Here is a 27,109-nt window from a genome sequence, read left to right on the forward strand (position 1 = left end):
CTTTATCAACCGTATATTTGTGGCGGTATAATATAATAGCACGCAATAACGTACATACATATGTTGATTACGCGAATGTTTGTCGTCTCGTCGCATTTCAAAACAGTAAACATCTTGATGCTGGAGGTGGCGATCAGTTAGTAAGGATTAGGGTGGTTGAATATCTGTGTTTGTAAAACTTACATCTGCCTTCCATTACATGAATTATTAATTACGTTTGTGACACTTATAAATCTAGTGCCAAAACAAGGATATGGCAATTAGTGAGATACTTATTATTGTCTCAAATCAAAAATTTGAATGAGCGCAAAATGTGACAATATACATATATATAAATTTCCTACACATCTTTTATTAATAATGATGATTTTGACTTAAGGTCTACTTGATATTTTAAATATAGAATCAGTTTCTAATTTAGATGTTTTAAAACTATATAATATTACAGCAATTGGTGCAATCAAGTACAATAAAATCGATTTTCATATTGATTCATATCACGTTCAGCCGGTTCAGCATCACTTAATTGTTGCGGAGCGAATTCGTGAGCACTCGTTGTTATTGGATGATCTAAAAGAATACACCAATAGCAGCAGCGTTCACGGATCCGCTCCGTAACCCGTAACAGTTGCTGTTGGTTTGCTGAACGCAACCATTTTCAGCGTGCAACGTGTGCGCGTGTGTTAATAAATATTCTATTGATTCTTTCAAGATTATGAGGTTATCGTGACAATAAAAAATATGTAATTAAAAAGGTTAAATTATTTATTAATACTGAAAATAATTTGTCAATTAATTTGCTACGTTTGTGTCAAAATATGGCAAGTACCTAATTGGAAAGCATTAGCATCTTTTTGTGACTTTATAGTTTTATAGCGAATTCGGCAGACTGCACTTTTTCACGTGTGACGTGTCAAGTTGGTCACTCTCTAATTGTGTTGTAGTCTGTATTGCCTGTAGGCCTGTAGTAGTAGTAGGTAGTAGGGCCAACAATACTGAACGATACGAAGAAAACGAGGAAAACGTAATAGCGATTGGATTTGATGGTAGCGATAGTTGCTTTCCATTTATATACGAGTAAAACTTAGTCTGAAATGAGCCGACTACTTTATACTCAAATTAATGATGTCATTACTTAATTGCTTATTTTGATAAAAAAGTTATTACTTAACACAGATTCATAACCTCACTTTTAAAATGAATTTCTGGGACGGGTTTACTAATAAAGCGTACGGTCTTGATCTTGTGCAGATTTAGACAAAAACTCACTTGTCAGAATGCAAAAGGAATATTCAATTGAGCATTCAACCGAGTTATGATGAGACGTCACAAGTAAGAATTACTTAACAATCGGTGTAAATGCAAAGCAACTACATAATGCGTTTCGAATCGCGGCACGAGTGCTGATCTGATTCATCTGATGATCTGATCGTTCTTTTTTTAATAATACAGATACAAGTAGATAGACAAGCGATACCAATTCAGAAAAAAGGCTTTACATGTTACAAGAATGGCAAAGCTCAGTTCGTACTACACGCTTTGTCCACTTATCGATCAGCAGAGCTTACTCGGCGTCGAAAAGGATAAGGAACCAGGCTGCGCGATAGTGACTCTCGGCAGGAACATAGTTATACGATATAAGGTTTTATATATGTGTATATATATATATAGTTAAATCTCTGTACTATATATATATATATATATATATATATATATATATATATATATAGTACAGAGATTTAACTATCGTGTTTTAAATATGTTTTTTAATTGTGAAATATTTTGACGCGTATGTATTTCCAGCTACAAGATTTAAAACAGATCAGCAGTTGGTCCAGCAAAGAAAGATTGACGACGCAAGTCATTTATGATAGATTCAAGCAGCGTTACGTTGCTGCTTTTAATGAGAGAAAGATTCGGGTTTGGTCGGAAGAGGAGGCAGACTTGAACAACGTGAAGGGACACAAGTTTTCGTCCCCGCTTTATGCTATTCTACCACATGGTGACACGTCACCTATTCTTGTCCAGCAAAACGGAGCTACGGCTACCCTAGAATGGGCCATCAACAACAGGAAGACATGGATAAGCAAGGGTATAATTAGGGCTAAGGAGAAATTATTCAACTGTCAGCTGATACATTCAAATGGAAAGACGAGTTTGTTTTGCTTGACGAAAATAGAAGAGGTCTATAACTGTGTAGTAGTTGGATTGGAGGACGGTACCTGTTTAGAGAAAGCAGATACTATCAGGAGGATAGAATTAAAACGAAAGTCAGAGGTTCTTATGGGACACGTTGTAATACATCATAAGAACGATGCGTATCTGTTGACTTTATGTATGTATTAAAATGTCTCATCAGGTCCCGCTGCCTCCCTTCCTCTTTTTTTTAAGAAAACACGCATGTTTAATATTATGCAATTGTTTTAGGGTCACACGGTAGATTGTATAGTTACTTGTTGACTGGGACGTCTTCCGACATGGAATCTAATAAGTTGATCAGTGTAATTACTAATATCAATACGAAATATCCCATTGTTATGACGCATCTTAATGAGACGACTATAGCGATTTATGGTGCTGATGTCACGGACGAGGGGGCAATACTCATGATATACAATGTACAATTCAAATCGGCACAAGCGGTGCAGAAGCTAAAACTTTACACCAACGATGCTAAACTCTGGAAGGTGGAGGACAAATTATTGCTAGCAGCAAACAGACATTTGGCCGTCGCACCCTATCACCTGGCGCCGCAAAGGATAGCCGCTATGTTGGGCTCGTCTTTGCGCTTCAAGAACGACAATGATAGTAATGATGCAGACGATATTATTGTGATACAAGAAGCGACAGTGGCTCAGTGGGACAAGAATCGAACATTGGCGAGAAACGCATCGATAAATCAAATACCTTTGAATATCTCGAAAAAGATCTGCGCTTATTTGAACGAGGGATGGAGCGATTCCGCGATACAAGAGACCGTGATCCCATTATTGATGGAATCTGGCGATGTTGCGTCGATCTGTTGGTGCCTCGATACGTTTAAAGATTTGCCAGAGAAGTTATTAGTGGATCTTTTGGTATTTACCTTAAAAAGTCCAGATAAAGTATTCGTTCCTTTGCAAAATGGCACAACTGATAGCACATTGAAAGCTAGTAATCCCTATTCCAGAGATAATTTTCTCGACAGAGTGTTTAGTATCAGCTATTCCAGTGTTTCATTGTTACCTCATCTGAAAACCGGTTTAACTTTCGACCAAGTACTTAAATTATTGGAATATCTAATGTGTAAATTGAATGAGAAAACGGATTCGCTTGACGATAGTTCACAGCCGAACGATCAACAGTTGTATGAATGGTTCTGTGTGCTTCTCGACTCACACTATCAACATTATTTATTGTCGCAAGATATGCACGTTATGGAACTTTTCAATCGGCTAGATTCTGTCCTAGAAGAACATGTAAGTATGAAAAATAATTTGCACATCTTTCATCATCTGATTTACCATCATTTTTTTCTTCCCAGTTTCAATTTTTGCAAAATCTTGTCAACTTGAGGCCTATGATAGACAGGACAAATAATGGAAAACCATTACGATCTTCTTCGAGAAAACACAATAAATTTTACTCTATAGAAGAAATTAAACTTTATTAAATTATTAAATAAATGAAAAGACACACTTTCACATCTTTCGCGTCATCATAGTGTATTGAAGATATATCGGCGATCTTCATATATTTCTTATGTATTTTTCTATTAGTCTTGTGCAGAAGACGAATGAATACTGATAGACGAAAAGAATATAAATAATATTGAAAAATGCTGAATTTGATTTTTTACATTTATTGGTGTAATTTTGATATCTTATGTTTCCATTTTCTTTCCGCAATTCCTTGTTACACTAAACGACAACTAAAAAATTAAAGTAAATATTCAATCAAACAGCAATTAACTACAGCGATATTCTCTTTTATTATTAATATCGCTAAGTAGATTCTACACTGATAAACGTGTGTATATCTCTGAACTGGATAAAATATTTAAAACTCGAAGGCTCGCAAAACGATATCTAGATTTTCATTATCATATATCTACTTTAATTCATCGATATATGGAACCGTGCATAAATTGCCGATTGCAGCCATGGATAATTTTCCGCAAGCAAGTTTTCCAGCAACCTAAAAGTATCGTAAAGAGACAGACGCTGTTAATTAAGTCTTAAGGCCGGAGCACAGATCTTTGCATAAAGCAACTATAAGAAAATCAACTTTTATTTTATGGAAAGGATCGAAGGAAATAAAAGATTTGATTGGTTTTCTTATGCATTATAGAACGCATTTTATAAATCTCTAAAATTCTTTAGTATGTGTAACGTAAACTATAGTTGTAGCACGTTAGCGCGCTAACATCATTATAAGTGCGTTCTGAATATGGGCCTGAATATGTGTTATGCATTATGCAAGACTCTGGCTCCTGTCCTAACATATAAGTTTTGTATACTTTTGTGCACTACATAAATGTATGTGTATACACCTCCCCCCCCCCCACACACACACACACACACAAATTAAATATTCTATAATGAATGAAAGAGTAAATTGAAAAGTAAAGCGAACGATATTGCTGAAAAAATGAAATCTGCATACCGATTTGACTTCAGATGCAGTTATTTTGTCTACTTCTGCAATGAGATCAGACGGTTTGTACGCCCGTCCTTTAATAATTGCTTGCTGTCCCATATTTTCCAAATACACGGCATCATTATCTGTGGCATATAATATTTCCGCTTTCAACGTAGTCTTACCGCGCACGATATCAGCATCAGAAAGCTTAGGTGATCTCAGATACTCAGTAGCAGCTTTTGTTACCTTCAAAGTAAGATAAAAAAAATTATAGCATACACGAAATGTCTGATGAGAATCTTTAGTAGTTATAGATTTATATTTATGTTAAATGACAAAACTTACGGAACCGGCGACGTTGGGTACTGAGGACAGAATAAAACCAAACAATCCGGAATCACTGTAAGAAATATTAAATGCCGAAAGGGCAAATTGATCGGTGCTCGTTGCTCCGGCGACTGCTTTGTTCAGTGGAGACACACTGGCGCCCCACTTTACACGAGGGCCAGAACCTATTACCCTTTGCAACACGGCATAAGCAAGAGCATCTTTCTCTTTGTTTAAACCTGCTGCTTCAACGGCTACTGCTACAGTGGATAATTCGGAGGAGCGTTCCTTGCGAAGTTCCCCTCCGCGATATTTGGCAATTTCCACAATATTATCTCCTGAGCCTACTTTCAGATCCAAAGCGAACTGTTTCACGTCTGACAGTGACACGCCCGTTGCTACGACCGCACATCTCGAGCCAGTAAACCAAGTATTAACGAAATGTTGCAGCTGTGTAGGAAGAAAGCAAATTTCTCTCTGTGCCGTACGCTATTAATACGTAACATTACGTACGTACAGTTTCTGTATTGATTTTTCCAAGTTGTCTCTTTGGCGAATATAAAGAATAACCTAATCCAGTATAGTAAGCTGCCTTGTGCAACAATTCCATTATACGGGTTGTCTCGGGTATCATGGATAATTCATAGCGCAACCTGGGTAATTGCTCGGATATTTCCCATGGCTTGAATACTTGCTGGGTGGCGACATCCTCTAGGAAAGGCAAAGCTTTGTCTCTGTTGCAATATTAAAATATATAAATGTTGCAAAATTATTTGATATATAGATGTTTCAAATAAAGAAATTTGTACATGTTATTTTTCGTAATTTGTAATGTATATGCGATGCTTTCACGATCAGTGGTGGCAGTTAGGTTTCCACCGAGTTGTTGGATGTTTCTAGTTATTCCGAAGTAAGTTGATCTACAAGTGCCCAGACCAGCAGCGATTCGAATGTGATGTGCAATGCCTTGTGTATCATATGTTTCGTTGCGCGAGCCAGCTCTAGACAAAAAAAAAGAGCGCAAGACAGAGATGATTATTTTATTTACTAACAAACAATTATATATTGTAACACCATTTTACCATTTGTTAACTTATAATATCATAATTCTTCATACCTAAAGACGATTGACACTTGAGCAACAGGATTATTGTTATCGAGCGTAGCAACTGTCACCTTATTCGACAATACCTGAAGCTCTGGAGTCGGAACATTATAGCATTGAGCAGCCACAGCAGCTGCATAATGCCTTACCTTGGGTAATTAAAAAGGCATATATATTTATTGATTTAATTATTAGATATATATATATATATATAAATGTAATCGCGTGTGGTCTCTCCCTCTGTACTTTTTTTCTCTATTTCTAAAAGATAAATAATATTAAGAATGACACAATATAAATAAAATGAAATTGGAAACATTCAATAGAGTCAACATTTTTAATTTCAATTCCACCGAGATAATCTACGGAACATTTGTAACGACAGACGTAATTCCGAAATTGTTCGAAACATTTAAAAAGTTACAAGATAAACACATATCGTGTTTTTTAATGTGATTTACATAACACCTGCATTACAAATTCAATGATAAACGATAAAATGTCCGGAAACGTGAAAACATGCACGATCGTCTTTATAAGATTCGTAAGTATACCGTAGAGTTACGAAGAATAGGCGATCGTATAGCGGAACAGGCCATTTCTCGTGCTTCCTATAAAAGCAAAGTAAAGCGAAGATTAGGTCAGATCAGACAGAAATAGACAGAGTAGACGATACGACAGACACCGAGATCCGAGCAGATCCGAAACTCGAGAGTCCGAGAGTCCGAAAGTCCGAGAGACACACAGTATCCAAAGCGATAGAGTATCGATATTTCATAATATCGATATTTTAGAAATATCGATGTCGAGTTGAGATATTTCGAATCGATATTTCAGCTTTGATAGTTTGAAATATCGATGCTGAGTTTACATTTGTTCGTCGAAGAATCCAAGTACCCAAGTCTTATTTTGTATACATTTAATTAAAAGAAGGGCAGGAAAGTATGAATATAATGATAATTAATTGTAAGCAAATGACGAGGATAGCCACCAGTTTGTTGACAAATGGTGGTAACCTTTCAAGAAAATACACTACTACTGTAACCGATTACAAAATTACTTGGGTACGACCAGAGAAAGTGTCGTATTTGTCATTTGAAAGATCTGGTGATCAAGGATTAGAAATTGATGTCAAATCATCTGATTTTACCAAAATGTACAAGGAGTTACCCGAACTGAAAAAGTAAATACTAATGCAACTATAGATGATAATCATTCAGAATACCCTTCCCCCTCTCCTCCCCCCGCCCACTTAACTTAATAATAATATGCTTCATCGACGCGTTTTCGCTAAAAACGAAAGAATCTGGCAGAAAAATGCGGCGGTCTGCCGGCGGTGAATTGATTTTATTAAGCGTCCAAGTTTAAGACTTTAAAGGTTAAGATATCTGTCAGTCCGACTCAATACAGTGCTATGTAGATATACATTCTGCATTAATCACACAAATTTCCTACTTTACAAACACAAATTTGCTGCTAAGAATTGTATGCTTAAAGCACTGAATTTGTGTAATTAAAGCAGAACGTATGCATAGTGCTGTATCGAGTCGGGATGACAAGATATCTTAATCTCTAAAGTCTCAAACTTACACTTAATAACTCGATTCAGAGGTTGGCTGTCGTGTTTTTCTGCCAGATTTTTTTCGTTTTGAGTGAAAATGCGTCGACAAAGTATTTCTATTAAGATTTTAGGTGGGAGAAGAGTATTCTATTCTAAATAATTATACCTTATAAATAAATATTTTACTTTATAATTAAATTCTTAAATACATGCTATTTATATGTAATATTTTTGTCAGTGCCAGTGATATTGTTAAAAAGATGTTTACGTTACAATTTCTACCTCGCAAAGAAACAATTAATATTAGAAGAGACAAAATCTTGGAATTGGTTCAAAGACACAAATTAGATCAAAATTCGCCAGAAGCTATAAGCAAGTATAGCTCTACTATAAACAGGATAGATTATATAGATAGAATAATAGGCTAACCTTATCATGCTTTTACTTTTCAGTTGCCATTATGACTAATGACATACATCAGTTGCAAGAATATTTAACAGAACATCCCAAGAACCCAAAAATGAAAGTTAAATTGCTAGAAACAATTGCAAAACGAAGGAAAATGCTCAGATATTTACGGCAATGGGATTATAGACGTTTCGAATGGATCTTGGAGAAACTTAATCTTGTTTACAAACCATTACCCGAGTGAGCGCTTTACAAAATATCAATATACATTTATTCTATATTTTGCTGAAATTTTATAAAACTGATCTTACTTTCTATAAAACATTTAATAGGTTACCTCATCACATTACCAGAAAGGATTCTTTAAGACGTTTAACAGAAAAGTATTGTAATGAACTTGTGCAAGAAAAATTGGATATTTATAAAAAAGAATTGGAAAAGTTACAAAAGGATTTTTATATAGAAAAGGCAGAGAAGCTTGCATTTATCAGGGAGGAAGAAATAGCATGTGGATTACAACCGTCAGTGAGCGAGGAGGATATTGCAGATGCTAAGCAGAAAGCAAGAGAATATCAAACATAATACATACATATATATATATATATATATATATATATATATATATATATATACCAATTTATTATAATTTAGAAACAATACAAGTGTAAACGAAAGTTTACATTGTCAATCAGTGTATCTTTTCACGTTTCATTTTGTCTATTCCATTTAATGAACATTCTCATGATTTATATGAAATTTGTGGCAACCGATTTCTTGTAAACTTGAGGGGAAGATTTTTATGAAAAATACATAATAAACAGTACAGAATAGTACATGATATGAGATCTTGGAAATTCTTAGTTTTTCGTAAATAACCGTCCTATAAACCGCGGGGACAATGGATCATCTTTGTCATCGTCCATACTGTACCTTTTTTAAACCAATTGCACGCCGCGGCGTGTTCATCTGAAATCTCTGCGCGCTTATTATATTTGTGAAAATTGTATACTGATCCAAGTAACGAGGCTTTATACTCATTAAATAAAAACGAAAAAGAAGGTGGAAAAAATCTAACAACGAAGACTTTTGCATTTGTGTTCTCAATTATTATATTTACACGGATCACAGTATGTTTCTCGCTACGTAAATAATGTTATAATTCCGGATCAGAGATTGTCCGTAGTACGGTTAGTATTGCAGATAATATTTGCAGATAATAATGTTATATTATTCTTTTATTATTTAAAATATTTTATATATATATATATATATATATATATATATATATATATATATTAGCATCGAGGTATATACAATTATTATTTATATGTATATGTACTATTATTAATTGCGCGCAGTTATTTCACATATTATACAATTAAATCAGCGCGTGAAAAATATAAGTTGCGTCAATATAGAATTATATTATCTTGCTGTGAATCAATTATCTCGAGAGAATTATCTCGCGTAAAAGAATCGTGTCATAAAATCATTGATCGTTTAGATTCAATTAATTTGAATTATGCACAGCCCGATGGACAGATCATCCAATGCAGGAGGAGAACAAAAAAGGATATCTATCTAATCTAATGATCGTCTTCTTATCCTGCTCCTTTTCCGTTCTATTCTGTTCGATCCTACAAAATGCGTATATAGATTCTGCACATGAGTTTCGTTTGCTCTCAGATTTCTCTATACTTTAATGAATCGATTATCAATAATTATTACAAATTGTTAGAGACCACGAAGCAGACAAGAAAGAAACGAGAAAACAAGTCTCCACGTGAATATAAGATTAATCAGAATTAATTATAACAGTTAGTGCTTTCCAGCAAGAGCCACAGTGTAGTGTCGTAACAGTGTGATCATTTCATCTTTGCTTAATATTGGAAAAAATAACAATTAAGGATGTAATGATTGCGTTATATATTATATATATATAATATCTTGTTGCAGAAAGTACCAATAATTAGTAATTCCAGAAATAAAAATAAGATCGACATCGATTCAATTTATATCTATTATCTCTCCTTGGAGTATAAACGTTAATTTATAGATGATAAGAAGAATTAATCATCGGATTCGAAACGCAAGAAAAGCGAATCGCTTTTTGATGTAAGTATAGGAAAGTTAACTCACGCTGCAGCTTGGAGACACTGTCCTAATTTACTCTGTAAACTGTTCTGATTGTTTATAGATATTATCACGCTAGAAAACGCGCGTGTGTCTATCAAAATAGAATCTTACGAAATATCGAATGAGAGTTAGTTTTGCGCCCAATTCCAATTTCGTCTGATGCAATTAATTATGATATAATGATATTATAAGCCATGTAAAATATATCTTTACGGCTCGCAATATCATTTGTCTGTGAAAAGTTATCACGACGTATTTTTTTGTGTATGTTCCCAAATATTTCTTCTGTGCGCTTCTCTTAGTTTTAATCGAGCGAATCTTTCTCGAGGGTAAATTTATACAGGTGTATGTATGTCCATGCGTGTGTGTCTGTGTGTGTGCGCGCGTGTGTGTATATATATATATATGCATTCTGTAAAAACTTTATTTATACAGAGCTATAAGTATATATATAGGAATTTGAATTTATATAAAGCGCAAGAGAGCGCAAGAGAAAGAATTAATATATAAGTTTATAATGTTCGCGATAAACATTCCTCTCAACCATTCGGAAACACAAGGCAAGCTTTCTTGTGCGCACCTGTTGATTCGACATCACCGTCATCATCGAGCATTAATGTAGCCTTTAGGTCAGCTATCGCGCGTTTAAATCTGTATCAACGAGTGACATTCAACTTGCCTCCGTTAAAATATCGGACCTTTATTATACAAGCTTTTACCGAGAACATTTCTCTTGATATACGTTGTACCGCCCATTGTCAAATCTGCGTCAGCTATTGCAATTACAGAACCGAAAACGCTGAAAAAAGATATTCAATATATGGTAAATACAATATATAATATAACCGATTCAAATTTTTAACGACTGCAGTTGATAGGCGCGTTCAATCCGGAAGCGGGTAGCCTGTTACCGAGCGATTGAAATATTGAATGTGATTGCAATGATTGGATCTACAAGTAACAATCAATCATGTTTAATGGCTGCAATGGCGAGCTGCAGGCTAACTACTTTACGCGAATTGAATGCGCCCATTTTTTATTTGAATTTTAAGCTAACTCTCTCTCTCTCTCTGGCTCTCTATACGCGGCAGCTAATTAACTATACATATATCTACGTATAATATATACACACACACACACACACACACACACATACGTATGTGCATATCTAATATTAAAAAATTCTTTGAGAAAAATAATCATCTCTTTTATCAAAATTTCATTTTTATCTCAGGCATACCCTAAATATTCCTTTAATTATGGCGTGATTGATGGATATACCGGCGATTCCAAATCTGCATGGGAAGAGCGAGATGGAGATATAGTTAAAGGAGAATATTTGGTGGTCGAAGCAGATGGAACTATCCGTATCGTTTCGAACTTAACTGATATTAATATATTTGATAATTGTCTTCCTTAATAAAAATTAAATTAAAACTTTGAGTCAATATCATTTCTTGAATAAATCATTTTATTTAAAAAACTGATATATATATATATATATATATATATATATACTACATATATATACATGTATATATAAATACACACACGTACGCACGCACATGTACACACACCCACACACGTCGGTGTACAGAATCACATATTTGCAGCGTTAATTGCTTAGTCACACATATACATACATTTGCACACGTCGCTCGCAGACGGATACACACATAGAAAGAGAGCCGAAAGATATTATTTTAAAGTTGTTAACTCGCACATGTATGTATATTTTATGAATGTATCTTCTATGTTAATACTTTTCACAAAATTTAAAATTAGCTTCTTAAAAATTAATGCAAGAAACATTACGGAAAAAAAACGAAACGATGAACGTACTTTTACATTATATAATTGTGGAATGTGTACTAATTATACTTACTGCCATACTCACATGACGCGCACACATGATACAAAAAAATACAATAAAACTAACGTGTTTAACTTAGAAGACAAAATATGTTGATTTAATCATATAGTTTTATGATAAAATAAAAATATTTGGTTTGTTATGTACAAAAATAATTATGTATAATATCTAATGAGATAACATTTCAGACCTTGTGACCTTCAACAAATGTTAAATACATATGATATGAAGATTACAAATGAGAAAGAAGAATTCAGTCATAAATGATGACAAATACAATGTCTCTACAATCGCTTAAAAATAATAATAGTAATAATAATAATAATAATAATAAAGAAACAAAGAGTTTTAATACATGTTTCGTTAACGTATATGACATTATTAAAATTTCTATCTTTTTCTACCTATTTCTAGCTCTTTTATTGCTATTTTTTTTCGCGCTATTTCCAGATTTATTTTTGTTGGAGTCTTTACTATTACTATGACATTCTTTGACAGGTGTTGTAATATGTTCTAAATTTCCATTGGACATTGATCCATTTGAAAACTGAATCGAAGCATTGTCCGAGCTATTAAGAGTGCCACTATTTTGGACATGTCCGCTTTGAATAGAAGTATGATTTTTCCCACTAGCTTCTTTGTTATTACTGGAAGGAATTGCATTTGAATTGCCAAAGTTGCAATTGTCTTCGCTGCCACTATTTCCAATCTGAGACTCTGATTCACTGTATCGTTCAACTGGAAGCAGGGATCTCATATTATCAAGTATAAAATGCACGCAAATTAAGAGAAAGCAAGCAGTGGAAGATAGATATCGATTTATAGATCAAGATATGCGGTTGCATAAGCGAGTGTTGAAAATATAATTTTTTTCATGTACTGACCATTATAGTACATCTCATCTTTCTTGTATCATGAGATTTTAAACATTTGTGTAATAAATATTATTCATTTTTAATTGTATTATACTATATTATATCTATTATATTTGCAAGATATTAATTGGCATTCTCTCAAAGGCATGGTTACTTACGACTCAAGATATACATGCAGCATTATTTACATGGAAGGTTAATTTCTTCAGAGGAAAATGAAGAGAGAAAAAAGCAACTATCATCATAATTTCTTATACATTAAATATTTGTATACTACTAAGCAAACAGATATGCCGTCTAAGTCTATTTGGATAATAAAAAAATTTTAGCTAGCGTCACGCATAAAATTAATTAATAGCGACACTTTACATTCGTAGATGAACGCAACATAATGAACAAAACATGTTTTTACATATATGTAATTTTCATTTCATCGAGAATATTAATTTTCCTACAGAATATCTCTCAGATGCTAGCTCTAATAATCTTTCAGACGTGAAGCAATCCAAATAAGAAAATCAGTGTGCAAATACATCTATTTATAACATGATAGTACAATAACACAATATCAGGGAATAATTTCAATCAAACATAAACAACTACTAAACATATTTATAAAATAAAAAATGCTATTTTTCTACAGAAAAGAGAATAATAAAGAAAGTATACAAAATACACAAGAATAGTATCTTTATAAACAAATATTATCATGAATATCCATTGAGGTCCTTACTTTTTTCTTGTGTGTTTTCAACGAGTCCGCTAACTGCCTATAATAGAAAATAAAATAAATTAATCTAACAACATTCTGACGAGATTAATATATTATGTGTCTCTCAAAAATATATTGAAAAAAAAAAGAGTATATAAAATTTGAACTTGGTCTCTATAAATAACAAATTCGTATTACGTATATAATAAAAATCATATACACGAGAAATAAAATTTCCTTAAATAGATGTATTTACTTACGGCCATGGAAGTAATGGAAGATTTAGAAAATAATCTTTCTGCCTCTTTAAATTTTCTATTACGCTTATCAGCTTTACTGTTAGTATTTTTATTGCTTGATAAATATCTATCCCAACCTCTTATTATGTTTCCATATAATTGAGTATCCTCTAAATAGCTTCCCTCAAAGGCATATATTTGACGTTCCAAGTTGGCTAATGTCTCCTACAAAAATTAATCTTTGTAAACATTTACCTAATAATATCTATATATTGATACACAAATCATTATTAGTAATTATTACAATTGCTGTATTTTATAACATGGCAAAAATATCGATCAGATATTTTTCGCTTTTACAAGATTAATTGTATTAAAATTTTTTTTTCAAAATACTCAACCTTCTTTTCAAGTATAACCTCATAACCTCAATCGCAAGAAATAGACTGTGTTGTAATAATTTTTATATTTAAAATGGAACGGCAATTGAAACGTGTTGAAAAATGTGCATCTTACAAACATACATGTAAGCATGTAGTGAAATTCAACACAATAATATTTGTATGCATATAAAAATTGATTTCAACATGGGTACTCACAGCAATCTCAGCCTTGCGTTTCACCAATTCCGCCAACTCCGCTCGCAAGTCTACTGGAGATTTCGTGGACATGTTTTAAATTCGTGAAAAGTTTTTTAAACGACTATGACATTCATAGAATTAACAAACTATAAACGAGTTACAAGCCAAACTGACGACACTACGCCTCCAATAACCAAGTGTTGTATGTACGCAATGCACGTATGATGTATACATTTGTACATATGCGATAGTATGTAAGTATACGTTATGATACACACACAAATACGTAAACAAATGTCTACACAGCCTATTAGTCGGAATCTCTACAATAGATTTTTAAACCTTAAGCCGTAAGAAATGGACGAATCATAGTCGATTATTCTCCTCGCACTCGACTGTAATTGGTCAATTTCTTACAGCTTAAGATTTAAATCACCTATTGTAGATCCAAACTAAATGAAGTAAGTTTAACTATAAGATCAGTTTCCGCCTATAGTTACTTTATGCTTTTTACGCTATTGTTGTTACGTCGAAACATAGTGGACCCACCATGCGTCGAATCCAATTTGGCTCATTTTAGTTTATTCTAAGGGTGAAATCATACGGTGCGGAATAGAGAATGCGTCATTGAAATAACCAATTAGCGCTATTAGGAATGCAGAATAATGCTGATTGGTTGCTTCTATGACGCATTCTCTGTTCCGCAGTCGTTTTCCGCACCGTGTGATTTCACCCTTAGAATAAGCTTTCATATAGTTACATATAATAAAAGTGGACATTGCCATGTAGTTTACATCCACTTTGTCAGAAGGCAGTAATGCGCGGCAGTACTTTGCGGTTACAGGTTTTGGGCCGTCATGTCCTCTCTCAGATAAAAATTTCTCTCTGACAAAAATCTTCCTCTCGGAGAGGAAAGCGGGAAGCACAGACTCTTGCATAACGCATAAAGCCGGTTCTACATTAGTTGTAAGCTGATCGCAAGTTTATTGCGACAGCCAATATGAAGCGTTGATTTCAAAATGCAAGCTTCAGATTGGCTGTCGCAACAAACTTGCGATCAGCTTGCAACTAATGTAAAATCGGCTTTATGCAAGAGTCTGTGCTCCCTGCTGAAGTTTTGATACGTACCTTGGTTCATAAATGACAATATTAATGAGCATGCGCAGTTGTAAAATGTTATTGAATTATCATTTTCCAACTTATCGACATAAAGAAACTTTGAAATTAAATAATAAGAAAACGAGACTTAAGCGATGATTTTTGTTCTGAGAATATATTCTATGTGTGGAAATACACAAATTTACAAAATTCAGGAAAATCGGAGGTGGAGGCGTTATACTGCATATTTACCTTTGATTATCATCCAAGTAAAATTAAATATTAAAATATTAAATAATAGTGTGTATACACACACACACACACACACACACACACACATATGCACGTATATTATGTATGCATAATTGTGATTTTTGTATTGCATCAACTGTTCTATTTGATGAATTTTGATTAGCGCAACTGGAGATGTGCTTATAATAACCGTTATGTTGTACCGTTGTAAATGCCATAAGCAGTACGTATATATACATGTATACATATATGTATGTACATTCAGATATGTACGTGCATAGGTATATCATGATGGAAGGATCTTTTCCACGCAATATATACGTATACGTATGCAGAGAAAGTATGAGAGAGTCCACGCGCATGTATTTTGCTTCGCGAATTATGATTAGATTAAAGCACATATATGAAATAATCTTATGTACCGTGAGAATTAAATGTATAATGTTACCTCAATTTTTTTAACAATATAACGGAATAACGAGCGATGTAATTATACAAGTGTACGGAGAATGGAAGACAAGAAGTTCCGTTACACCGCGCGACAACAGAAAAACGTAAATATTTCGCTTTTTATATTTGTAAAGTAATTTCATTTCATCAATCTTACACATCATAATTGGCGTTATTCTATATATAAACTCTGTGTGTGTGTGTGTGTATAAAATTATTTATATATATATATATATATATATATATATATACATACTATATATCAAATAAAAAATAGGATACATCTATATATTATACTATTGGTATTATTATAATAGGTACAAAGCTTCCAAAAAAAGATATATAATATATGTGTGTGTGCGTATGCGTATGTATGTATGTACAACATATATTATATATCTTTGTTCTGCCTCTATAAAATTGAAAGAGGAAAGTTCAAAACGAATGACAATGTCATACAAAATATAATCACAATATATATATATATAAAACTATATATTATATATATGTACATATATAATATATAATATGTATTTATGCATGAATTTGTCAAATGTGATTTACACATTGTAATACATACACATTGTAAAAAATATAAAAGTGAAATTTTATGATGTCAAGCATTAATTCCTTTTCTCGATACTATAAGCTTTATTTTTTTATAATTACATATATAGGTTACTGGATCACATACGCGTGACGATTTAATTTATCGCGCATCAACGACTGGATTCCTAAGCGAGTCTGCCGGCACGGTACAAGAATATGGAGAGAAATGTTGCGAGAGCGTGACCAAATTACGCGTTCAATCAAATCGATTCGCAGTCTTGAGTAAGAATCCTATGATTTGATAAGAAAGATTTCATTTTTTTCTGTATACAGTATATATTATACGTGCGCGTGTATACACAACCAAATATCTCGTATTAATAAATACGATCTCGAGAACAGGTTTTTTTCTCCATATGTATTTGTTTTGTGTTTGTGTGTGCTTGCTCTATATATATATATAATTAAATTAAATTTATATTTAAACTTTAAACTCTGTGCAAGAATTTCTAACTTTTCTTTTTGATATTATTGCCACTATCAATACGTTTACTGCTTTCTCTTCTTTAAACATATATAGTATGTGTGTGTGTTTTATATTGCAAAGCTTTTTGATGATGTAGTTTAATATGCATATATATGTGTATGTGTGTGTGTGTGTGTGTGTGTGTGTGTGTTTTAATATGCTGAAGATACTAAAAGAAAATTAAGTTTTGGCGAGAGAAATGTTGTGTATTTAAATATTGTACACAAAATTGTATATATATTAATAGAATCGTTATCCATCAAATAAATAAACCTTGTTTTCTTTTTTTAAATCTTACCGGATATATCCTGAAGAAATTCCTGCGAATTGACGAGGTAAGAGGTATAAGTTTTAGTCTTGGATAATACGTTCGCCGGTTCGGAGTATAAATGAAGGACAATGACCTAATTGTGTGCAGAACGTGTTGTGTGCTTCTTTGATGGTCAATCCCCGTGCGTACAATTCATACTTGACTTGATTATTTATAAGTGTAGAACTAAATTAAATTGCTTTTCTTATCGAGATATACATAAAAGAAAAGTCGGACAATTTCTCACAACGAGAACGGTGTAGTTTTGTATGTCGCAGTCGACTAGATCGTAAATTATTATGAAGGTAAGATATACACACACATATTTTGTGAAAAAATTGGAGATTATTCATCGGAAATATTTGTGCTATTACATCATTTCTTTAGCGCGTTATAAAAAATATTTACAAAAGATTCAACCTGTTAGGATGTATATATATATATATATATATATATATATATATATATATATGCTATTGAACAATAAATTAGTCTTAATTAAACAAAAGATCGAGCTTGATTTAAAATTCTTACGGCAATATTTGTATAAACTATATCGAGACAATGTGTAAAACGCAAACAAGCGAAGATAGCTGACATTCGGTCAAAGTAAATCTTTATTAGTGTTTAATAATATTAAGCAATTTAATACCGCCGAGAAATACTACCATGTCTCCATCAGATTTGTGACATTATATCTACTCCAGTTTCGATTTACCTACTGCGTTTCGAGCTCGACAAGTAATCGACGCGCAATTAGTTTGAATTAGAAATTGTAAAATTCACGCAAAAATATTATTAGGCCTCAAGTTCCACACTTTAATCGAATACAGCTTTATTTATTTATTCAATTAATCATTATAAATTTCTCGTAAAAAATTAACTGATCATTGATAAATATTACCATTTTCCCTTTATATCTTTCTACTTTTCACTAACAGATTTGTAACTTATCTGTATAACTTACGAATTTAAAAAATATAGATAATTTTTAATTATTGTTGTAAGAAGGCAAGGTCTTTATTTCGATCGATGTTTCAGCTACTATTATTTATAATTATTTTACACGTTGTCAATGGTATATGCCACACATTTGTCGCACATTTTTACATTTTTACGTTTATTTATTCTTACGTCTTAATTCACGAGAGATCCATAAGAATTTAAGCTTTTTCAGCGATGCAATAGATTAGGCGTGAAAAATACGATATTAAATCATTTACAATTAATTAGGCAGTATTTCAAAGACTCTGTAAATTTTCACATTTTCACGTACATCTTCTTCTCGCTTTTCTCGGCAACCTTAGTGTACCAATGTAGCACAATGTCCCACATTTGGTACACTATTTGCAGCAATTTTCTCTTTGGTTTTACGGACACGCGTACACGTGTATAGGTATATATATGATACATGTACGTAATGATACAGCCCAAAGAGTCATAGGTACTGTAGTGATGCTGCAGTAAAGTAAAAATTGTTTCACTTCCGCTTACGCTTTGAAAATAATAGGAGCTGCAATCTTAGTTTGTTGAAATTTTTCGGAGAAAGCGAGATAGAGAATCGCAATTCGATACGCTGTATAAACCAAATTGTAGACAACTAATTGGATTTGCTGGCTCATCGCCATGTGTATCTGCCTCTCCGAAGCAAAGAATAAGATTAGAAGACCTTCATCTCCATCGTATGCTTCTACATTGGTATTAAAAAAACCCCGACCTATTAATCAAAGAATATCTATGGGAAACACCATTCATATCGGTGGTAGTCTGTCTCATCAGAGAGTACCTTATAAGCACGCCAATTATAGGTAAAAGGTTTTGAATATGCATTTTCTTTTCCATTACATCACGATAATTTCATTTTCAATTTTAGAATTCGTCGACCAATATACAATGTTTTGTCGACTAACTGGAAAAATCAAGTTCCAATGCGAGCAATATCCCTGAATAACCGGCCAATTTTGCCACAACGTGCTTCTATCACTAAAGAATTATATTCTATAAACAAAGTACCGGAATACAGTCCGGAATACAGACCAGAGTTAGTAGTATTGCCACCTACTCATCGAGAGAGTAGTGTCGATGACGATAAAGGACCTATTCACACGATTCCGGCACCAAATTTAAGCCCAGCAGATAAGCCATACAATACTGCTACCAATTTGGAAGATATCGCGGATCATCGACCATATCAACCAACGAATGATCTCAATTATCACGTTCCGATACAAAGTAAGTATACTATTAATTTTCATTACATTACACAGCCATACTTTGAGCTGAGTAAGATGTCAAGATGCAAATGATGACCATCGATGGATATTACTTTCACACAGATCTTAGAAGAACCAATTTTGGATTAGCCACTGTCAGCAGTAGTTTATCGTCGCAAGGAACAGTGACAAACTCGATTCCGCCACAACATCAATACGAAGTTACAGAAAGCAACGACGTGATTCCAAAGGAACAACAAACAATTCAGTCGGTTATTTTTCAACCGCAGGATTTAGATACAACGAAGCTGTATTCAATTATAATTAACAATCCTCAGCCGCAATCCAATGAGCTTTTTGCAAATCACCCAGTTAATTCAGATACGAGTGTTCTAGGTTCGAACACTGTACAATTCGGCCAGTCAAACATGCCAATGCAAACGAATCTTCACAGTTCTCTACACGTTGGATTTCCTTCTACTGCTATTCCGCAGATACCATACGCTGTAGCGCAGCAGATACCAGAGGACCTTCACGTAGGCCATCCTGCACCAGCAGGGCCACCATTATCAGCTTCGCAACTCTACAATCTGTTAAATAATTTTCCACCTAAACTTGCGGAACAATATACAACAGGTAATGCATATCTACTTAGAGTACATTATAATTAGGCTGATTTAGGAGGAAATCGCTGTAAACTGTTGGCACTAGTAGGAATTATAATGTTACAATGTAGAAAGTGAAAGCCAATTCTATTCGTAATAATATTTCTTCGGGCTGTTTGATTCTTTCGAAAGCTCATAAAAGCGGTAATCGATTTTATTAATTCAGGCGTATTCACTTTGAAATATTCATTTTTATTGAGGAAAAATTTTTGGCAGCTGCTATGATTGAAAAGAGATAAATTTATCACGCGCACACATACACACACACACACGCGCGCGCGCGCGCGCACATGTACACTCGATTCTAACAATTATAATTATTAGAACTGCAGTTTTCTTCCTTAGTAAACGTTACAAAAGAATACTAACATTGAATGAATAAAAGCTATTTCTTAAATTCTCTTATGATTATTAGATCAGCAACAGCTTGGCATCCTTCAGCAACAACTTGGTCAAATACCTGACTCAGATGCAGATAAAGCAAGCTTTTCTCAACCACAAATGCATTCCTTCAATTATGATGAACAGACTGACCAGTTACTACAACGGCGAGAGCAGCAAATTTTACCCGATCAAGATTACGCATCTGAAAGTGTCACGGCAGATTATAATCTCGATTCGGAATCTTCTTTTGACATACGTAAACAAAATGTGCGCTCCAACGAAGAACTTACGTATTCTTTAGATAGGACAACTGAACAATCCGAAAACAATATTGAATATGGAGAAATGACCCATAAAAGAAATCCGACCAAGTATTTCGATAAAGTGGTCGACGACAGCCCTATGTCGACAAGATTCTATACGACACTTCCCAATAGAGAAGCTGCTGAAAAATTAGCCGCACTGGCCGCTGCTGGTAACATCAACAGTCGTCTCATTGGCCAGCTTCGAAAACAACAGAAAAAAAATATACAGAAAGATGAATCAATGCCGCTTAATCATAAGAACGATGATGAAGATGTAATAAATTATAGCAAGTCTCAGATCGATGATGATCAACAACAAAAATATAATCAACTGAAATCAAACCAGAATAATCAGCACCATCATAGACAAAGTTATAAAGTGCAACACGATGAAAAGTTACCTCTACAAATTACAGTACCTGACTATGCTACGAGTGATAACAACCAAAGTGATGTAAAGAAAGATGATACAGATATCGAGTACGAGTATGAGAATGAAGATGGAGAAATTGAAGATATGCAATCAGCGACTTTGCTCGATGCAAATACGACATCGCACGATAATGATTCCCATATTGAGTTTGGCAATCGTTTGCGTTCTTAGAAAACTGGAAAATACAAATATTATCGAACGATCATACATATATCTATTGCATTAATTGATGGGATTACTAGAAAAAAGATAATAGTGTAGTTAGTATATATATATATATATATATATATATATATATATATATATATATAAGTTGTAAATTAATAATTTATTTAAAAAGTTATTTATATCCGTGCGCCCGTATCAAAAGATGTGTGTATGTACATGTTACGACATATGTATCCATTATCTCGTTGACAAACAAGCAGTGAAAACGATTGTAAAATTTTACTCATGTTGCTCTGAATGTTCGCACATCATTGTTTGACAACGATATATATGTATGGAACATATGTGTTATATATGTGTAATGGGTAAATCAATAATAATTTCGATGTACAACTGATATACTTCATTCTGAGTACAAAATTATTAATTTATTAGATGCATGTTTTTAAACTTTAACTTTTTCTCGCCTGTGAGAACAACTCAATGAATTTAAAATTTAATGTTCAAAATTATCATCAACTGGCAAATATATATATATATATATATATATATATATATATATATATATATATATAAATGCCTCTACGTAGGTTTGGGAGGATAATTATATTGTTTTTTATTTATTTTTTTTATTACTATACATTTGCAAAAACAGAAAGTTAGTGTACTTAATAAAATATACAAGACAACTTACATTAGATTCTCTTATCGATTGCTCGAGTTTTTTTGCTTTAAATGTTATAAGAAAATAAAGAAGAAAACGCTACTACAAGTGATCTATAAACCATGGCCTACCGTCATTTGCAAATCGTTTCGTGAGAATATCACAACCGGTTTCCGTTACTAGAAGCGTATGCTCAAATTGCGCTGACCATTGGCCATCCAATGTAACAGCAGTCCAATTGTCAGGCCATGTTTCGTCCTTCCATGTACCTTGGGATATCATTGGTTCGATTGTGAAGCAGTGCCCGGGTTTCATGACACCTACTGCTTTATTTTCTAGATAATAAAGTTTATATGACTTTTTGATCGAAAGGACACATTTAACTTCATTTTGGGGAAGCTACTTACTAGCATAATGTGGTACATTTGGTGCGGTATGAAATAAACGATGGATTCCATGACCACAATAGCTACGAACTACACTGAAACCATGCGCTTGTGCATGCTTTTGTATGACATTACCAATCTCTCTGTATTTTTCACCAGGTTTCACAATATCAATAGCTTTAGATAGACATTCATACGTCACTTCTACCAACTTTTTTACTTCCGGTTTCACATTACCCACTAAAAAAGTTTCATTCAAATCTCCATGAAAACCATTGTGATATACGGTAACATCAACTGGAAAGAAGCAATAATTAGATGATATGCTTTAAGAAAGAGAAACTTTTTTTATGATTAGGTTTGCCACAGAAAATGAATTTTGAAATTCCCGGACTTGAAGATTTTCCAGATAGCGGAAAATTTTCCATGACTAATATCAAATATATAATCTTAAATTTTTTTTACAACATTAAGAAAATGAATCGAGAAATCTTCAACACAACAAATAAGTGCCACACAAAAAGAGGGCCATATTGAATCAAGGCGGTCTTAGTATAATATATCCCAATAATATTTTTGTGTGAATTTTTACGATTTCTAATTCAAGCAAACTGTGCACCAATTATTTGTCGGTAAAAAAAAAAGATACATAAGAGCAAGCAAGAGTAAATAACTGTGCGCTGTAATTATAAAATCAATAAAATGTAAAGTGTAATTACAATTTCGTTATACTAGTGATGTAACAATCGGATGTTTCGACGGACTAATTTTCAGCCAACTATTTTTCAGCGGTATATGTATTATCAAAAAAGTAAAAGGTTTAAAAACTCGTGTTCAAAGCAAAATCAATTCCTCAAATGTAGAGACGGGTACATCTCTTCTATTATTACTACAGTTTGAGGAGTATAATCGTTTATTAGTTTCCAATCTAAGTAAATTCCAGATCATTAATTCCAAAGTAAATTCCATATCAGAAATGATGATTATTTACTAAAATTTAAATTAGTCGAAGTGTTCGATCGAATATTGCGTCATAATTATAAAATATAACGAAATTGTAAACGTACTTTACGTATTTTATAATTATAATTTTATAATTAACTGATTCTTACAGTCATTTATTTTTATTTGCTTTTATGTATGCTTATAATGTGTGAACTTGAAGAATTCATTAGTAGTTAATTTATTGTTGAAACAATTTAACATTACTGATGCTAATAAGTATAAATAATTTGATCTAAACACTGATCTAAACACGCTAGCAAAAAGTAGTAATGAAATAAAAAATAGAAGGGTTGTACACAGTATCTGGAAACTTTTGTGTTTGCTGTGCGATAAAAAGGGACAATAATCAATAAACTTCCAAGTCTTATAGAAAAATGGTGTTGCATGAACACGAGAGCATCTCAAAAGTGCTCCTTTGTAGTAATACGTAAAAAATAATTTATTAAGTGTAAATATATTTAACTTTTATAGTCAAAGTATAAAAGTTAGATATTTAAAAAATTATAAATACTTTTTAAAATAAGAGCATTTAAGAGAACTGTGGGAAAAGCTCTTTTATATTTTTTCCAGGTCTGTGGCAACCCTGGTGGTTTTATGATACGATATTGATGTTGACAAATTATTTACCATTACAAATATCGCCATCTTGCAAGGGTCTGGTATCAGGTATACCATGGCAAATTACTTCATTAACAGAAGTACAACAGCTGGCAGGAAACTGATAATAATTTAATGGCGATGGATAACAGTCTCTTTCAATACAAGCTTCATGCACCACTCTATCAATTTCAGATGTTGTAACACCAACGTCACATGTCTTTGCAGCTTCATCTAAGACTTCTCGACCAAGCTATGCAAAATTTAATTTGAAATATGTTAAAAACAAAATCGAAAAAAAGAAAATCGAGAATCTATGAGAATCTCAACAATATTACTTCCTCCCTCTCTCTCTCTCTCTCTCTCTCTCTATATATATATATATATATATATATACATATATATATATATATCGCATCTATGTTATTCCAGTACAGCAAGTGCATGTATACTATACCTTGCATGCAACTCTCATGCCTTCAACTTCCTCATCATTAAGAATTTTTATTTGGCCAGAACCTTTTACGGCTTGCTCACTAAGTGGTATCCCAGATGGATGTAAGGCATAATCTGGTCGAGCGATACTCTCGGGAACCTCTCTACGTTGTTCTTTTTTGTATGGCCGTAATTTTCCAGTATAATTATAAGTAGGCCAAGGATTATAAGTGTCAGAAATTTTATTTCCATTTTCTCCCTCTAATTATGTACAAATGTATTATAATTAATAACAAAAAATCAGAGTTATTAAACGCACACAAGATACTTACTTGCCAATTGATGGATGACTTTATGCATTTTCCAACTACCTTTGAAACAATTCTGAAAATTAGAATGCTACGTTAATTGTGTGATTAATTTAATAAACAAATATTTTCTACTAGAAACACTATACTTTACTATAAAGTGATAAAAGCATTAATCACTGGGTTATACGTAAAATCAGATTAGAAATAAAAATAAAAATAAAAATAATATTTTCATAGATGCATGCGTTTCTTTCGGATATTTAATAATAATTCAAATCATTTATGAATAGCATAATAATAATTTTCTCTTGTGAAAGAAAGACCCAAGTAGAATCACTACATGTTTCATTATTCTCGCCAATTACGTATTAAAAATGTTAGATGAAGAAATTACATATTATCCATTGCGATAGGAATAACTAAAACCAACAAGAATTCCAGAATATAACTAAGTAATCAATGATGACTCTTGGCGAATCTCTTGATGGAAGACTAGTAGAGATTTTGGGAATCGCTAAAAACTCTCTTTAAAGACATTAAATCCTCATTTTAATTAATATCAGTTGACATTTAATACACTCTACAAATTCGTGACGGAAGAAGATTAAATTGAGAAAGCGAAATAACTAATTTAACCTAATAAAATGATGTAACATGTAACGGAGTAACGCGTCTTACTTGGCTACAGAAATATGAACCCTGAATGCCGATTTTCAAGCAAGTTGGACATTGCAAACTCGCAACGGCATTACACCCGGGTGTTTCGCACATTCCAAGTGCTATCGACATTATTAAATTTAATTTTTCTACTGGTCGTGTATATATATATATATATATATATATATATATATATATATATATGTGTGTATGACAATGTCGCGTATGTATGTACAGTCGTCAACAATCGTGTATATATGTACAGTCACATGCGTAGCACATTGTCACCAGCTCTGTTCTTGAAATCTGAATAGAGGCAAATGTAATTCGAGATGATTCGAGACAGCAAGAGCAGTATTGCCAACTCGTCGATAAAACAAATCTCTAAAGGCTGATTGTTCCATCTTTTGGGTAAAGTTTACATGTTAGTTAAGTAGCAAGATTACTTAATCACGTGCGCGGACTAGATTTATCTAACAAATAAAATTTACTGAAAGATGAAACAATCGGCCTTTAATCAGAATTTAAAAAATCTCTAGAAATATCCAAAGTTATTTGAGCACTAGGGGGTCGATTCTTATTCGTATTCATAGTCAGCTCTTATATTTAAGGCTTCCTTAAATTTATCTTTAGATATTCTACGAATTATTCATTGGCTGCTGAGCATTTAAAGATAAATTTAAGGAAGCTTTAAGTACAAGGTCTGATTATGAATACGAGCATCTGTATCTTTAAACAAGGTGAAAATTACAAAAATAAGCAAATTTACTAGATGTTGACCAATGAAATTATTAGTATTCTAGTAAATTCGCTCACTTTTGTAATTTCCTCGTAATAACCTCGTTTCAAGATACAGAATTGATTCCCAGAAAACTCGCAACTCTAGTTTTTCATTCGAAAATTGATCGAATTTGATAGTACGCACTAGTGCATATTAAAGTCATTGTATACCAAGGCTATGTTCCAAAACTTCCCTTTCGAGAAAAATTGTACTCTATATGCTATAGTATACGTTACGTGTACTATATATTTCGAGTCTTTCTCGGAGAGGACGTTTTGGAAAGTAGCCCAAAGAGTAAAAAGAAATAGGAGGGAATGAATGTATCAATAGTGGAGATAGCTAAATCCGCAGACAAATGTACATCATGACAGCCATCTTAAGTGTCCACTTTTTATGCTAATATATGTAATTATGACTTCCGTCCGTTTGCTTAGAATCAAATATTCCCTCCTGTTTCTCTTTTCTCTTTGTTGTATACATATA

At 33.0% G+C, this 27,109-nt stretch overlaps 7 protein-coding genes across 13 annotated transcripts; 4 read left to right on the forward strand and 3 right to left on the reverse strand.

Annotated features, from left to right (window-relative positions):
• The first annotated feature begins 681 nt into the window (after positions 1–681).
• Positions 682–3,825, forward strand: LOC105149269 (nucleolar protein 11). Of its 3 annotated transcripts, none has more exons than XM_011061564.2 (5): positions 682–821; positions 1,453–1,642; positions 1,804–2,335; positions 2,428–3,458; positions 3,524–3,825. In XM_011061564.2, the coding sequence occupies exons 2-5, from the start codon at positions 1,511–1,513 to the stop codon at positions 3,650–3,652; spliced, it is 1,824 nt and encodes a 607-aa protein (XP_011059866.1). In that variant the 5' UTR covers positions 682–821; positions 1,453–1,510; the 3' UTR covers positions 3,653–3,825. The 3 variants fall into 3 exon arrangements, with proteins under 3 accessions (XP_011059866.1, XP_011059864.1, XP_011059865.1); XM_011061562.2 differs by lacking the exon at positions 682–821 and adding an exon at positions 866–1,024; XM_011061563.2 differs by lacking the exon at positions 682–821 and adding an exon at positions 1,064–1,332.
• Positions 3,620–6,852, reverse strand: UQCR-C2 (Ubiquinol-cytochrome c reductase core protein 2). Of its 2 annotated transcripts, none has more exons than XM_011061565.2 (8): positions 6,738–6,852; positions 6,607–6,663; positions 6,065–6,201; positions 5,757–5,948; positions 5,465–5,681; positions 4,966–5,397; positions 4,645–4,866; positions 3,620–4,176 (listed from the first exon to the last, which is right to left on the reverse strand). In XM_011061565.2, exons 1-8 carry the CDS (start codon positions 6,828–6,830, stop codon positions 4,090–4,092), a joined length of 1,437 nt encoding a protein of 478 aa, XP_011059867.2. In that variant the 5' UTR covers positions 6,831–6,852; the 3' UTR covers positions 3,620–4,089. The 2 variants fall into 2 exon arrangements, with proteins under 2 accessions (XP_011059867.2, XP_087268794.1); XM_087412668.1 differs by having other exon boundaries at positions 6,732–6,829.
• bonsai (28S ribosomal protein S15, mitochondrial) lies at positions 6,829–9,098 on the forward strand. Its single transcript, XM_011061561.2, has 4 exons — positions 6,829–7,235; positions 7,852–7,985; positions 8,066–8,261; positions 8,354–9,098. Exons 1-4 carry the CDS (start codon positions 6,997–6,999, stop codon positions 8,601–8,603), a joined length of 819 nt encoding a protein of 272 aa, XP_011059863.2. The 5' UTR covers positions 6,829–6,996; the 3' UTR covers positions 8,604–9,098.
• Positions 9,099–10,278: 1,180 nt separating this feature from the next.
• On the forward strand, positions 10,279–11,597 carry LOC147907645 (larval cuticle protein A3A). Its single transcript, XM_087412706.1, is given in 4 exon segments — positions 10,279–10,284; positions 10,787–10,850; positions 10,853–10,980; positions 11,392–11,597. Coding segments are annotated over 4 exon segments (384 nt in total). The 3' UTR covers positions 11,578–11,597.
• Positions 11,598–12,417: 820 nt separating this feature from the next.
• On the reverse strand, positions 12,418–14,697 carry Eaf6 (chromatin modification-related protein EAF6/MEAF6). The gene is made up of 4 exons (XM_011061559.2): positions 14,456–14,697; positions 13,878–14,081; positions 13,639–13,675; positions 12,418–12,768 (listed from the first exon to the last, which is right to left on the reverse strand). Exons 1-4 carry the CDS (start codon positions 14,525–14,527, stop codon positions 12,431–12,433), a joined length of 651 nt encoding a protein of 216 aa, XP_011059861.1. The 5' UTR covers positions 14,528–14,697; the 3' UTR covers positions 12,418–12,430.
• Positions 14,698–16,103: 1,406 nt separating this feature from the next.
• Positions 16,104–22,551, forward strand: LOC105149266 (hypothetical protein). Its single transcript, XM_011061557.2, has 6 exons — positions 16,104–16,341; positions 16,915–17,927; positions 19,219–19,430; positions 19,496–19,854; positions 19,959–20,471; positions 20,916–22,551. The coding sequence occupies exons 2-6, from the start codon at positions 17,922–17,924 to the stop codon at positions 21,791–21,793; spliced, it is 1,968 nt and encodes a 655-aa protein (XP_011059859.1). The 5' UTR covers positions 16,104–16,341; positions 16,915–17,921; the 3' UTR covers positions 21,794–22,551.
• On the reverse strand, positions 22,395–26,169 carry LOC105149265 (methionine aminopeptidase 1). 4 transcript variants are annotated; one of them, XM_011061556.2, is made up of 6 exons: positions 26,109–26,169; positions 25,210–25,261; positions 24,900–25,138; positions 24,473–24,695; positions 22,862–23,137; positions 22,395–22,789 (listed from the first exon to the last, which is right to left on the reverse strand). In XM_011061556.2, exons 2-6 carry the CDS (start codon positions 25,235–25,237, stop codon positions 22,557–22,559), a joined length of 999 nt encoding a protein of 332 aa, XP_011059858.1. In that variant the 5' UTR covers positions 25,238–25,261; positions 26,109–26,169; the 3' UTR covers positions 22,395–22,556. The 4 variants fall into 4 exon arrangements, with proteins under 4 accessions (XP_011059858.1, XP_011059857.1, XP_087268690.1 ...); XM_011061555.2 differs by lacking the exon at positions 26,109–26,169 and adding an exon at positions 25,867–26,042; XM_087412564.1 differs by lacking the exon at positions 26,109–26,169 and adding an exon at positions 25,825–25,843.
• Between the last annotated feature and the right edge of the window lie 940 nt (positions 26,170–27,109).

The sequence above is a fragment of the Acromyrmex echinatior genome, chromosome 13 (assembly GCF_024713525.1).
Source record: "Acromyrmex echinatior isolate Ae372 chromosome 13, ASM2471352v2, whole genome shotgun sequence".
Classification (NCBI taxonomy): Eukaryota; Metazoa; Arthropoda; class Insecta; order Hymenoptera; family Formicidae; genus Acromyrmex; species Acromyrmex echinatior.

Excerpts from the sequence above, each read along its gene's own strand:
- LOC105149269 (XM_011061564.2), top strand. The coding sequence starts at position 1,511 with ATGGCAAAGCTCAGTTCGTACTACACGCTTTGTCCACTTATCGATCAG. Across the intron at positions 2,336-2,427 it reads TGCGTATCTGTTGACTTTAT|GGTCACACGGTAGATTGTAT; the intron begins GTATGTATTAAA and ends CAATTGTTTTAG. Across the intron at positions 3,459-3,523 it reads ATTCTGTCCTAGAAGAACAT|TTTCAATTTTTGCAAAATCT; the intron begins GTAAGTATGAAA and ends TTTTCTTCCCAG.
- UQCR-C2 (XM_011061565.2), bottom strand. The coding sequence starts at position 6,830 with ATGAAATATCGATACTCTATCGCTTTGGATACTGTGTGTCTCTCGGAC. Across the intron at positions 5,682-5,756 it reads CAAATTACGAAAAATAACAT|AGACAAAGCTTTGCCTTTCC; the intron begins GTACAAATTTCT and ends ATATTGCAACAG. Across the intron at positions 4,867-4,965 it reads TACCCAACGTCGCCGGTTCC|GTAACAAAAGCTGCTACTGA; the intron begins GTAAGTTTTGTC and ends CTTACTTTGAAG.
- bonsai (XM_011061561.2), top strand. The coding sequence starts at position 6,997 with ATGAATATAATGATAATTAATTGTAAGCAAATGACGAGGATAGCCACC. Across the intron at positions 7,236-7,851 it reads GAGTTACCCGAACTGAAAAA|TGCCAGTGATATTGTTAAAA; the intron begins GTAAATACTAAT and ends TATTTTTGTCAG. Across the intron at positions 7,986-8,065 it reads AAATTCGCCAGAAGCTATAA|TTGCCATTATGACTAATGAC; the intron begins GCAAGTATAGCT and ends TTTACTTTTCAG.
- Eaf6 (XM_011061559.2), bottom strand. The coding sequence starts at position 14,527 with ATGTCCACGAAATCTCCAGTAGACTTGCGAGCGGAGTTGGCGGAATTG. Across the intron at positions 14,082-14,455 it reads AACGCAAGGCTGAGATTGCT|GAGACATTAGCCAACTTGGA; the intron begins GTGAGTACCCAT and ends TAATTTTTGTAG. Across the intron at positions 12,769-13,638 it reads TGAAAACACACAAGAAAAAA|TTGAACGATACAGTGAATCA; the intron begins GTAAGGACCTCA and ends CCCTGCTTCCAG.
- LOC105149266 (XM_011061557.2), top strand. Across the intron at positions 19,431-19,495 it reads TATAAGCACGCCAATTATAG|AATTCGTCGACCAATATACA; the intron begins GTAAAAGGTTTT and ends TTTCAATTTTAG. Across the intron at positions 19,855-19,958 it reads TTATCACGTTCCGATACAAA|ATCTTAGAAGAACCAATTTT; the intron begins GTAAGTATACTA and ends ACTTTCACACAG.
- LOC105149265 (XM_011061555.2), bottom strand. The coding sequence starts at position 25,977 with ATGTCGATAGCACTTGGAATGTGCGAAACACCCGGGTGTAATGCCGTT. Across the intron at positions 25,139-25,209 it reads AGTCATCCATCAATTGGCAA|AGGGAGAAAATGGAAATAAA; the intron begins GTAAGTATCTTG and ends GTACATAATTAG. Across the intron at positions 23,138-24,472 it reads AGATGGCGATATTTGTAATG|TTGATGTTACCGTATATCAC; the intron begins GTAAATAATTTG and ends GCTTCTTTCCAG.